This window comes from Ixodes scapularis, unplaced genomic scaffold, assembly GCF_016920785.2.
Source record: "Ixodes scapularis isolate PalLabHiFi unplaced genomic scaffold, ASM1692078v2 PGA_scaffold10__122_contigs__length_95168666, whole genome shotgun sequence".
Lineage (NCBI taxonomy): Eukaryota > Metazoa > Arthropoda > Arachnida > Ixodida > Ixodidae > Ixodes > Ixodes scapularis.
This window is the reverse complement of record NW_024609836.1, coordinates 12,605,414-12,618,065: the sequence shown is the minus strand read 5'-3', so window position 1 is coordinate 12,618,065 and position 12,652 is coordinate 12,605,414. Positions and strand designations below refer to the sequence as shown.

Sequence of the window (12,652 nt, the reverse complement as noted above, 5' to 3'; positions counted from 1 at the left end):
AGGTTGATTTTGGAGTAGCCATAAATATTCTAAGAATGCGAACCACATCGCAACGGCAACCACGAGCGAGAGTTCGATGCTTGGTACAGCCTGCCGTACAGCCCGAAGATAGAGAACGGTAACCTCCTGGTTTGTCGTCTGCTAGCGAAATGAAGCATGTGCCCTCTCTCTCATTTTACCCCGCCAAACCTGCTGAACTTCCCGGACATGTGGAGAGGGCGTTGTGATAGAACAAAATTGTGCCGCCCTGAGAGTGCTAAATGGATTGGCCTATAGTGGGAGCTAAAAGCACCGCCATACTGGTTGTTCACACTGACCAAAAAGGTGTCCGCCTTCATCCACCCGGATGTGGCATCGTCTGCCCACTCGAGTGCTTCCTGTCTTTCTCCCTCGCTTCTTTCTGGTACTCTAATTCACCTCGAAATGGGCCAGAGCAGATGCCACGGTAGTTTTGGGAGAGTTAATGCTGTCATTCTACAAGGGTGGAAGAAATTTTCATTAACCGGCACGACTTCCATCACCTTTGCTTGAGGTCGATGCTATCTGAACCCAATTAGAGCTCTTTGCAACACCTCAAAAATATTGCCCAGGGCACAGTCTCCTTTACAAAAAGTCTGAGCTTTCACACAAATTAAAACGTTTGCCAGTGACAGCTAAACAAGAACTAGCCTTGAATCACATGTATTGTAGTGAAGAAGCTACTAAGCAGTATGTCATGCATCTTCATGTGGAAGGAAAAATTGAAAGGGTCCTCAGAAATGAAGGCCTGACCGCTTAGTCCTTTGTCCACACTGGGTGGTCGGAAGTGAGAAAACAATAAAGTTGCTGAATCACAATTTGCACCAGAGCATCTCTGTCTCGGAAATGCTGAGGAAAACCGGAACTCGAGAAACTTGACGCTACCAAGATGGCCTTGCACGCGTTAATTCGTCTAATCCCTATCCAGGCGGTGTACTACGTGTACGCCGTGATCGGCATGGAGCTCTTCCAGGACAAGATCAGCTTCTTCGGGGACCACAATGCCACTGTGCCTTACTGCGGCAACCCCAAGCTCCGCACTTCCGCCTTCTACGCCACGGGTTACTGCAAGAACAACTTCAACGACATCTTCAGCTCCTTCGTCGTGCTCTTCGAGCTCATGGTCGTCAATCAGTGGCACAATATCCTTTTCCGAGATGCCTCGCCGAAGCGGATTCCTCTGCGGTGCGCACGTTGCCGCACGTGTGGCCGAGCGGGTGACACAGATAACTTTCGAACAAACGAGCAGAGTTCGAACCTCGTTACACTGTTTCCTACTAAATCCGATTGCAGTGAACGCTACGTCACCCAATTGAGTCAATCGAGCGTTAAAAGTGCATCGTCGCGAGGCTTGTCATCTTTGCGCATTCTCTATCACCGTCTAAACCAGTCCCACGCAGTAGAAAGCGCCGGATCACTACGTATTCACTCAGCAGTGTGAATACGACGAGTGCCATGACAATCCACTTTCGGTGCCACTTGATCTGTCCGATCGTAACGTTGGCCACTGTTGGACTTAATGCGAGTTTGAGCGCGGCTTCACATTAAGCAGTGAGTGTAGTTTTACTATTCTTTGCTTCTCTAGCAAGTTTGTGCATTCTTTTCAGTAACTGTGTCCATTTAGGTTTAGAACCTTCGGGAACAGAGAACTTGTATAAAAGCAGCCGTACCCGCACTCTGTCGGGTCGGTCTTACGCTAGCGCTCGATCCCGCTGTTACACCGAGACATTGACATCCGCGATGCTACGTATTTACCATTGTATTTTTTTTTTTTTTTCGATCATTGTCGCTACATTAGACGTTTAGTTTCTCAGTGTTTCTTTTTTCTTTTATTGATTCTTTGCTTGTCGTCTCTGACAAAACTACTTACTGATAATTCATCAAGAGTGAAAACTGGAAGTTGCTCACTTGTTCATTGCAGCGGCTTCAGAGTCCAGAGTCTTGAAAAGAAGGGAAGACAAAATAAGCGATTAAAACTAATACTGCCGAGAACAGTGTAAACATATTGTTGGGGTGATCTGGAACTGGGGGTGAGGGACACAGTAAGCAAGATGAAAGTAAATACATAGCCACACAAGTGCCTCGGTGCCATTTTCATCTTACCATTTTCCCACTTTTGAGCGGAGCTGACCCGGCCAAAGAATGAAAGTTAAACACCCGACTACAACAAACATCCAGGTTTCGGAAATTTATTCGGTGCAGTGTAGATGATGGTTAGCATTCTGATCCTGAAAATGTCTGGGGCCCTCAAAAGACCTTCATGCTGCCTTCTGAGAAGCAGTGCAGTGTTTTATTTATCAACTTTTACCTTGACCTATTGTCCACTTCTTACCGAGGGGTTTGTCCACGTCACCAGCAAAGGGGCACGGCTCTATTTCCTGCTCTTCCATCTCTCCTGCGTGGTCATAGTGCTCAAGTGAGTTCTTCATACGCAGGGTGTCTTGTTTTCAATAATTCCAATATGTAAAAGAAAAAAAAAAACTCATTGGGTTTTGATTTTTGCTTGCAACACATCAGGGCCTCGTCAAGCTACACTTGTTGCAGGGTTTTTCCCCAATCACCCTTTTTTTTGTAGAAAGAAAAATAAGACGATTGAATGATTGATGCATTGATTGATCCAATGGCACATTCCAGATGCAGTGCAAAATCTCGGGAGAGACTGTGAAAAGTATTTTTGTAAAATGTGATTTATTTTTCTAACAACATTGTTCTGAAAAATCTAGCAACTTTTGTACCTTTCAAGCCCTTGACAAAGTCTTGGTAATATTTTTTTTTTATTAAAGGTGTCAATAAAGTGGGGAAAAAATTGACATTTTCATTCTTTATTAAATTTCAGTCATAAAAAAAAAACCTTCAAAGGAGCCTTTTTTTTTTCGTTTTATTTTTAAATGATAGGTTGCCTAATTAAATTTACCTTTGCTGAAAAAACTGGAATGGAGGAAAATGCATTTGAAGTATCCAGATGATAAGTTAACTATGCAGCAGAAATGAATGAAACTTTGTGGAAATAATTTTTATGTTTTGGCCATGTCCCTCCCTTAAAGGGCAACTCCGCTTCTTTTCCAGTAGTGCAAAACTATACAGTTCTCTTTGTTATCATCTACAAAACCCCCATGGCAAATATTACGACGGAATTGCGCCTAGAAGTTCATTAAAATCGCTGTCAAAGTTTGACAAGCACGAATCCGCTGGTTTTGGATGAGACGTGCGGGCCAGACAACACTGCCCGGCTGCATTTCCGCTTCCTCCAAATTCCTTCTCCCGGCATTTTTTTTTCAATTTTGTTTTCTTTCCCGGGGAGAGCACGGGTGGCGCCAGCGCCTTGAAAGACGTGAGTGACGCGCTCGGCCGGCCCGGCGCTCGACTATTGATACTACTGATAAGCCGATCGCCTCGTTGAGCGCGGCTTGTGTTACATCGCATACTTTTGAACACCAATTAAAAGGAGGAGAGGGAAGCTGCTTTTGTAAGAATTTTTAGTGACAGGTTAATCTTCTATAATCTTCTGGGAGGAGAATAGCGACGCCTGTGCTAATCCAGGAGGCACAAAGGAGAATCCTGATAAGAGGGGAGCTCCTTCTTCCCCTTGTATATCACGTGGGTGTACATGTTTAGTGATGCCGAATATACAATGTTGTCCGGCTTTGCCACCGTTTCGGTTTCGGTTTGTGATCATGGCTAGAGTAAAATTACACGAAAAATATTTTATTTTTCGTGAAACAAAGGATTGGGGATTGTTTTTGAGTGCTTCAAAAAGCAAAATCGGCCACTATCTCAAAATTTTTGAAATTAAGCGGAGTTGCCCTTTAAATTGCAACTCCGGTTCATTTTAAATATTAGGAAGCCAATGCAATTCTTTTTAGTATCGCCTAAAAAGACCTCATGCCAAATATTTGGATTTAATTTTGCTTACAAGTGAATGAAACTGGCAAACAAAGTATGGTGTGCGAAATTCCCAAAATCTGCTAATCCTAGTGGGCGAGGTGTGGCGCAGCCAACGGCACAGTCAATACCATTATGTCTGCGCAGACGATCCTGCGCTACCTACATCATGCTCGTCGTGTTTTAGTACGCCAAGGTACAAAACCTTTACCCTGGAGTAAAATTGAGTATATTTTGGAACATAGGGTGTTGTTTCCATCTTTCCTGTTGAGGGAAATACGGCAATGAGGAAAGCAACGAGAGTAAGGTTACTCCTTTCTGCTCGTTGGTCAGTCTTTGAGGGCTTCTTGGTTGAGATCACACCTGCCACAAAGCTCGCACATATCTCGTATGTTTAACAAAAGCCAAACATAGTCGCCCATGGAATGAACGGCAGGGCCCGTTTTTTTCTAACGCCCAGTCTCCGTCGTGTGCTCCACGCCTTCCACCATGCTCTGGCTGCGCGCGCGTGCTGAAGGTGCATGAGACGCCGAGCCATTGTCGAAGATAGAAAGCTTGCGCTGGAGTCGGTCCGACTGAAGCTCCTCCCTGTCGTTCTCACCTTGCAGCATTACTATGAATCGTGGAGGAAAGTCAAGATTTGCCTGTGCCACAAAAGAATGAATTGGTTGTGTAAACTTCGAATGTCTTTTTCCTACACAAATGGGGCTGGCCAGATTGGTCGACGCATCGAAACGTCTCGCACGTTCTCTCCCCATCGTCCCTTCTCTCTCTCTCGCTCTTTTCACTTAAGGAACACCACCAATCTGAATACACGGGCGACATGTTGTCAGACGAAGTCTCCTGTACAGTATCTGAAACAGAAAAGTGTGCGGGTACCTGGAACTTCCGGGAACTCTTCCCATTAAAGAGAACTTGCACCCTCGACATCTGCTCTTCCTCTTTTTGTTTTTCCAGCATTTTCACGGCCTTTGTGCTGGAAGCCTTCATCTTGGAGTACACGATTGACAAGACAAAGCTCGAAAGTGCCGTCGAAATGAAGATTGGCGAGATGGGACTCAAGCTCGGAAAGTGAGTAGTGATTCCTCCCGTCTTTGCAAACATACTCTCGTTTGCTTTCTTACACGTAATTCACTAGTAAAAAACAGCTATCACGAAAGACAAAGGACAAGCAGAGGACTGGACGGCAAAAGCACTTGTACCATCTAGTCATCTACTTGTCCATTGTCTTTTGCGCTATTTTTGTGATATTTAACGAACTTGGGCCATCCTAATTCACTCCCAAGCACCATGCCTTGGGATTGGGATCGGTGGACAAATGGGATGTGTAGCAAGTACTCTCTGCTCTGGACACTCATAGTGCTTGGCCGGGTTGTCCAAGTTTGGGAAACGCCCAGCTCATGAGGATCTTGAATGTTGTGTGACTGCCCACCATGGCACACATACCAATGGTATGTTGGTGCTAAGTGAACCAGTTCAACTTTGGAAGGCCTTTGTGACTTAGTATTGGTTGACAGACAGCGTCTGAAATCAAAATATCACCAGCTCGCCTGCACTCTTACTATATTTTCTTTAGGATATTTCATTCACAATTGGGTCAAATTACTGCATAGTGCATATATTATGATTATATTCCTCTGCTCTTGTTGCCTTCAGCTGTTGGGAGTAATTTTCGATTTCCAACAACTGGTCATGCCTGCTTGCCAATATCAGTCAATGCCTTAGCATAAGGTGACAGATAACTTGACACTCATTAAGAGCAAAGAGACAGTCAGTGAATTCATAAGGTGCAGGCTGGCTCTTCACCATCATGATTTTTTTAAACTGATCATGGGGTGAGGCTAGTCACTGAACCCATTTGGAAGGAATAAAGAAATCAGTAGTAACCCTTTGAGTGCCAGGTGTTCCTCCTGCATGCCAAAGGTAAATTTCGGTCTCAGTAGCATCATAGCCTGCTTTGTGAAGAATATTTATTTATCTAAGACATATTTTTGTATATAGGCAAAAAGTCTGCATGCCTCAAAACTAGGACAATAGCTTTAGTATTGTACTTATTGCGACTCGGTACCATGCAGTGGCACCTCGACCTCACACCCAGAGGTCACTTTTGAGCAACCCTAGTCGCCCTCTTTCTTGTTTATTTAAAACTAACTTTTTTGTTTTCACACTCCTCAAATGCAGATTTCATTGGTAATTTTTAGATCTCTGTGTTTGTCACAAAGCACAAGGTTGAGCTACATACATTCGTCACTCTGTAACAACGAAGGAGCATACCCCTCGCTCAAAAACGAGTTGGTACGCCACTGGTCAAAGGAATCGATGGCGGTTTGACGGGACCGCATGATCCAGTTTCTTAACTTGTCGCGCTGTGATTTTCTACAGAGGTGCTGAGGGTGGTGCGTTTATTAATTGAGAGTGTGAATACATGCAACCTCCAGAGTCAAAAGGAAGAAAATAAAGTGTTTTCTCTAGGAAAAAATTATCTCTAAGCCTTTTTTTTCAAAATCATCAAAGATCGTTCTGAGCTATTCTGGCATCAAAAATTGACGAAATGGAAAGAAAATACAATTGGCCTACCCATTTTTCACTTTCTTTGACCCAAATAAGTGCCGCAACAACACAAAATATTTTTAAGTGTACGTAAGAAGTATAGGGAAAACATGTGATTTGCTCCGGTCAGTCAACCTTTCCACAATTTTAGCAAAAGCTTCCACCACTTTTGGGCACCTCTGTAGTAAATCCTAGCGTGATACATTGAGAAATCTATATATACGGTTCCTTCAAACAGCCATCGATACCTTTGATTGACGTGGAAGAATGCAATCCAGTGAATGAGGCTGAGGATGCATCATTAACGAGATAGAGTAAATGATACATTAAACCACTTATCTAATGGGAAATGACAGAATGTATGCATTTCTGCTGTTTAGAAAGCTGCTTCAAGCCACAGTCCTCAGTCATTTCTAAGCGAGCTGGATGTTTTTGTTTAGGAGTTTATGATCTTTATAGTTTGTCTTTGTCCAAGGTATTTCATAAGAGCCATGTTGGAGATTGTATTGTCTATTATGTACCATATTTTTCAGACTACAATCTGCACCCAGTGTAAAGTCCACAAAAACAAATTTTGGCTGATAATTTTTTTCCTGGATAGTATTCCACATTTTGTGCATCATTCGCACCTAATGTAAGAAAATTCTCCTAGATGGTACGCATGGAAAGTGCCTGCTTTATTAACACGTGGATGAGCTTATACGATATAGGATTAAATTATGTGTCCTTCTCAAAATTCACCACTTCTCGTCAAAATGCAGATTCTTCAGAAAAACAAGTCCTTGTATTCTAGTCAACTCCTGCATATAGTTTGTACCACATAAAATTTCAACTTTTAAACATGTTTAGTTCATGGGCAGTTTCACGTGACATACTGGGTCAGGCCCTAAGGACCCCATCGGGCACGTCTTGCAAAATTCAGATTCCAGACGTACCAGGTGCGGTCAGAAAGTTCCAAGACCAATTTTGTGGCATAAAAAGAAGAGATAGCACAGCGATGCGTGCGCAGTAGTCAAAGGCAAGGACCTTCCTGCATCATCATGCCAAAGGGTGTCACTCTGTGAACATTTGGGGCTGCACTACACGAGTTTGTTTGACCACAGGCATGGGCATAATGGCGATTTCACCATAGACTGAAAACCGAAGCAAGAGCGAACATAAACTTTGCATCAAACTCGGCAAATCCAAAACAGAGACCTTTGAAATGATTTAGAGGACTAATGTGAAAAACTGAGGAGACGTGGGAGGGGTTTTGAGTGTCGGTCGCGCTTCAAGAATGCAGAACGTCACTGACGTCAAAGAGGGGTCGTATCAAGTAGCCCTACCACTCTTCGTCTTCCAGCGATGTTCTGCCGTTCCTGAAGCGCGAGTGCCACTTAAAACACTGCACTGTTCACTGCTTTTTGACAGAAGCCTGCCAAATCATTTGAAAGGTTTCCGTTTTATATTTGTCGAGTTTGACGCAGAATTGCATGATGTTCACTGTGGCTCCGGTTTGCAGTCTATGATGAAATCGCCATCGTGCTCGTGCATGTGGTCAGGAAAGATAGTGTAGTGCAGCTCCAAATGTTCACAGATCGACACCGTTTGGCATAACGAGACACGGCGGTTCCTTCTTTTGTGTGCTGCCCACACATCACTGTGCTCCCCTCTCTTTTTCGCTAACAAAATCGGTCTCGGAACTTTTTGATCGCACCTCGTACGTGCCTGAAACTGGAAACGCAAACGTCATTTCGCAAGGAGTTTTATGTTTAGCCTTTCTAGAGTTCAACTCGGAGATTGTGGATTATTGAAAGTAAAGCGAAAATGGTGGTCATGTATTTTTTATGTCCTATACCCGCCTGTTGGTCGTCTGCTCGCTGTTTTGCTGAACGCGAAAATGTCGAGGGCACCGTAGCAGAGGCTGGTGATAAGCAGGATACAGTAATTGTAATAAGTGATAATAATTATTATCTTTATTACTTGTAATAATAGCAGTATGTAATAGAGTAAAAGGTGAGCTAATTGTAATTAATGTAAGAACTTACCAAGTAAAAAAAAAAAAATAGATATCTGAAATCAGCACGAAAATCTGAACAAGATTGTGCTGTTTCATTGCGTTTGGTCAAAAAAGAGAAGTCAACCTGTCGGTCGCCAAAATAGAAAAAAGCGGGGTAAGCGTGGGTTTATGGAGCCCGAATGATCTCCAGTCATACTTACCGAGTTCTGTCATCCACGGAGCCAGTTGCTAGCTGTGCTTGTGTGTTTCACCAATACTAAGAAACGACGCCAGTAACTAATCGTGTGCAAGCAAACAAATGAGGAAAGTGCCAGATGCTGCTCACCAACACGGTGGGAGACAACTTACTGAAAGTCGAAGTGTTTCCAGAAAATGCAGCACTAGGAGGAAGTAGCGCAACTAGAAACATGGGCAGATTGCGTCTTATCTCATTATAGATAAGAATTGAAGGTTTTGCCTAAAATACTCAATTAACGTAAAATGGGGAAGCGAATAGCTCGCATTGAACGCGTGGACGGCTTTGATGCAGGAAACCGCGCAAAGGAGCGGAGGACGGGGCAGCGGACGCCAAGGTGAACCATTCCATGTTCCACGTTGACTCGGATCACAACGTTCTGGAAGAGCAGACTGACAAGCCGGACTCTGCACGGAACCCCAATGTTCCCGACATGTCCGGGAGCGTCCACAGTCGTTTTCACATCGTCAAGAGTGAGTGCTCTGGGACACCAAAGCTACCTCCGAGAATGTTGTTTTATTGTGCAAACGTGACTACATACCCTAAGTGTCCTGGAAAGCTTGAAAATTATTCGTGGCCTCTTCTCTATTAAAAGTTTGACCGAACATCTCCTTACGCATCTTCTCAGAGACTTATCTCAGGAAAAGGCAAATAACATCTAAGGAAAGGGGTAACAAGGATTCATTACAATCGTGCATTGCGTTTTCCCAATTAAAATGTGACCACTGATGTTTGCTCACGCTTTAATGGGGAAAATGCCGCGCATGACTCATATTGGGTTTTTTCGGATATTGGGGTGCATAAACTGAGTTTGCACTCTTTTCCTCATTAAAAACGCAACCAAACATTGTGTTGCATCCATTTTCTGATATATATCGCAGAAAATTTACGATGACATCCAGCCTAGGTATTTGCATGATTGAAAGGAGGACCATCAGGCTTGCTTCTGCCAACTTGTTTCATGTCCCTTTGAAGGACAAAGGCTTCCCATATTCTTTCATACCCACCTCATCCTTTATGCCTTATATTTTCTTTGACTGCTGCAGGTAATGTGAGCATAACGATTGCTGTATTCCCTAAACCAGGGTTTCTCAAACCTGTCACTCTCAAGGAACCCTTATCGCCATTGACTGACAGCCAAGGAACTCCTTTCAGGCTCGGTGTTAATTCAATAAAGCAGTGTGGAAGCCTACCTTGTAAACAGTAATGTGCAGACTAGAGAGAGTTGACTGATGGTTATACAGCAACAAGTGGTTTAGAATTGGAAAATGCCTAACCTGGTCGCAGGAATGGTCAAGGAACTTTGAGAGCTCAGGGAAAGCCATGAGGGAAATCCAGGGAATCCTTGGATATCTAGGAACCCAGTTTGGGGGCACATGCACTAAGCCAAGCACACTCTGTTGTCTGTTCACTGCGTCTATCGGAAGACAGCGCCACAAGTGACATGCGTCGCTAGCTTGGTCTTCAGTAAACATGCCTACTGTTTACTTTTGCAAGATTCGTGGTTTCATTCCTCAAAAGGTGAAAGGCACCACCTCAGTGCACGTTCAGTGAAAGTTTGAGCTTTCGATGTGCAGGCACTGTTTTTTCCACCTCAATAGTCAATTTACAGTTAAGATCCACTGGGTGGATCCGGTCGGATCAAGAAACTGAAACCTGGTCTTTCGTGCCACTAAGATAAACTGCATTGCAGAAAGCTGGAACTCCTTGAGAATGTGACGCTAGCAGTGGTGATAGAATGCAAAGGTTTGAGAACATGGCATTGCCTAACTAAAAAAAATGAAGAAACAAGAAAAAATTATTTATTTTAATTTTATTAATTTATAGATACTACTTCCTTCTCTTGGAATGTGTTGTTGTACTTGGTTTCAAGGCCTAATTAATAGAATACAATAGACAATTTATTACTGAGAAACAAAAAATATAAGTGGCAGTTATACAGACTGCAGTAATGAATGTGCTGCGCCATTTGTGCCAAATTGCTCCGTGAACGAAGGTCTTCTACATCTTACACCAAAATGCCATTTTTGCTAAACATTGCACTGCACCTGCACTAAAATGAGCTTAAACAAAGAGGGCAAAAAATTTAATTATTGGTTGAAGCTAGTTTTTATAGTAGAAGAAAAGGAAATAGGTACAAAGATGTATTCCGCAGCCAGTGTCTCCACACACTGTATAGTTTTTTTTTCATCTTAGGTAAGAGCACTGTCGAAGGCTCAAGCACTCGTAACACCCACACGCACACACTACATGAGTAGTTTTATGACATGACTAGCTTCCACCAGCATGCCTACACACTGGTCGTCTTTTTGGATACAACTGGGGTTCTCTCGAAAGCAAAAAGATAGGAATAAATTTTTTTAGAAACATTTGTGTTGCATAGGATATTGCCAATTCTTGTTTGGTAATCTAAGCATTGGGAAATAATTGACAAGCATGTTAGTAAATCTTGATGCAGAGGGAAAGAATGTTGGTAAATTTCGTGAAATAGGCGAAAGCGATAACACTGCGTTCGTAAAAGCAACATTCGGCAAGGATGACAAATATTTTGTGGAGATTGGATAGCAGTATGATTGTAACAAGTTTCACCAGACACTTCACGGTTTGCCTATGTTGTCTGACTTGCAGAGCGACGGGTGGAAGACATCCTGGTGATGATGTTTGAAGATGAATTGGAAGAGCTGGAGATCATGGCCCTGGCTGCTGCCAATGTCTCCTGCACATGCCCATGCACTTGCGGGAAGAAGCAGGCCGTGTAGTGGCGCTAGCCAAGACGGAAGTGCAAGTGGCTGCGAGATCCACAAAGTGTGCAATTTGATCATTCCATGAACTTTGCAGTCTATTCACAGTGCCGCTGCTACTGGTATTTTTTTTTTCTTTCCTCATTTGGCAGGTTTCTGCCACTCCAAACATTAATTTGAAATGTAGGAAGTAGGCTGAATGACTCTGTTTAAGTTGCTCAGCGTTAGATTTACAGCATTATGGCGATGGTTTGCTTCTTTGCCATTTACAAATGGAATGCGGTTGTTTTGGCTGAATGGTATTGAGACACAATCAATGCGGAGAATATTTGAAGAGGTGTGTGTGCATTTTCAAAATAATCGTATTCTAAGGTACAGTTTATTCAGCGTAACTTTTGTAATAACCGACCGGAAGAGGGAACAAGAGCTTTTGGTCGCATCTGTTGAAGACAAGCACATTCCAAGCCCAGAACAATTTTGGAAACTTGGAATCCTGTTAAGAGATTGTTTTTGACAAATGAGCAGTCGTTTTGACTTCTAATTGTCGTCGTATATACACCTAGATAGCTGGTACTTTTACTTATAATTGTTGACGTATACACATCCAGGTTTAATTTATGGTTATACAAATAACTCCTTTGTGCCAGTTCTGTTAATCGCTAAAAACTTGAATTGTTTAGGGCAGTGTGAGATACTCTTGGTGCAGCTTTATGCACGAGTACACTTTTTGTACCAATCCCGAACATTTCTGATGCAAGGAACTTAGTTTTCCTTCAGTTGTAATAATGTGAAACTAGTGCTTTTTGACAAATGTGATAGTGCTTCCAAGTGCGCCATATTTAAATAAAGCAAAGCCCTTGGCTGTCAGCAAATGTGTTTTGTTTGTTATAAAAAAAAATTAAGAATATTTGATGATTTCAGACCATACTACTGTTAGGATTGGTTTTCTTTATCAGTTCAGTTTATTAGTCGTCAAAGGCACTTCCATCACATGAGGGGGGTTCTAGTAGAAAATTTAACAGTGAGAGTTGTTAAGTAAATGTTTGGTTAATTGTGAACAAGATGCATATTATGCAGACAATATAAAAAGCACAGGTAAAGTTTCGGGATAAAAGAGTGCAACGGGACACGGACAAAGTATAGACGACAATATTCGGCACAGTTACCCTAGCCCACATAAACTTCTCCTAAGGAAACAGTAAATAAGCCGTGGATGTGACCACTTAA

General features: G+C 42.8%; 1 protein-coding gene and 1 long non-coding RNA gene across 3 annotated transcripts in view; one reads left to right on the top strand and one right to left on the bottom strand.

The window, feature by feature from the left end:
• Positions 1–2,468, bottom strand: part of LOC121833771 — a 36,439-nt gene extending 33,971 nt beyond the window's left edge. Inside the window, exons 1-2 of the long non-coding RNA XR_006076859.1 lie at positions 2,327–2,468; positions 1,927–1,958 (exon numbers count right to left, since the gene is read on the bottom strand). This is a non-coding gene — a long non-coding RNA (uncharacterized LOC121833771). The remainder of the gene's footprint in view (positions 1–1,926; positions 1,959–2,326) is intronic.
• LOC8030094 (two pore calcium channel protein 1) overlaps positions 1–12,292 on the top strand; it is a 68,046-nt gene extending 55,754 nt beyond the window's left edge. For both annotated transcript variants that reach the window (XM_029976976.3, XM_040498998.2), the window contains exons 15-19: positions 947–1,160; positions 2,344–2,434; positions 4,858–4,971; positions 8,979–9,157; positions 11,313–12,292. In XM_029976976.3, the coding sequence (XP_029832836.2) occupies positions 947–1,160; positions 2,344–2,434; positions 4,858–4,971; positions 8,979–9,157; positions 11,313–11,443 (729 nt within the window). In that variant the 3' untranslated portion in view covers positions 11,444–12,292. The remainder of the gene's footprint in view (positions 1–946; positions 1,161–2,343; positions 2,435–4,857; positions 4,972–8,978; positions 9,158–11,312) is intronic.
• Positions 12,293–12,652: the final 360 nt, after the last annotated feature.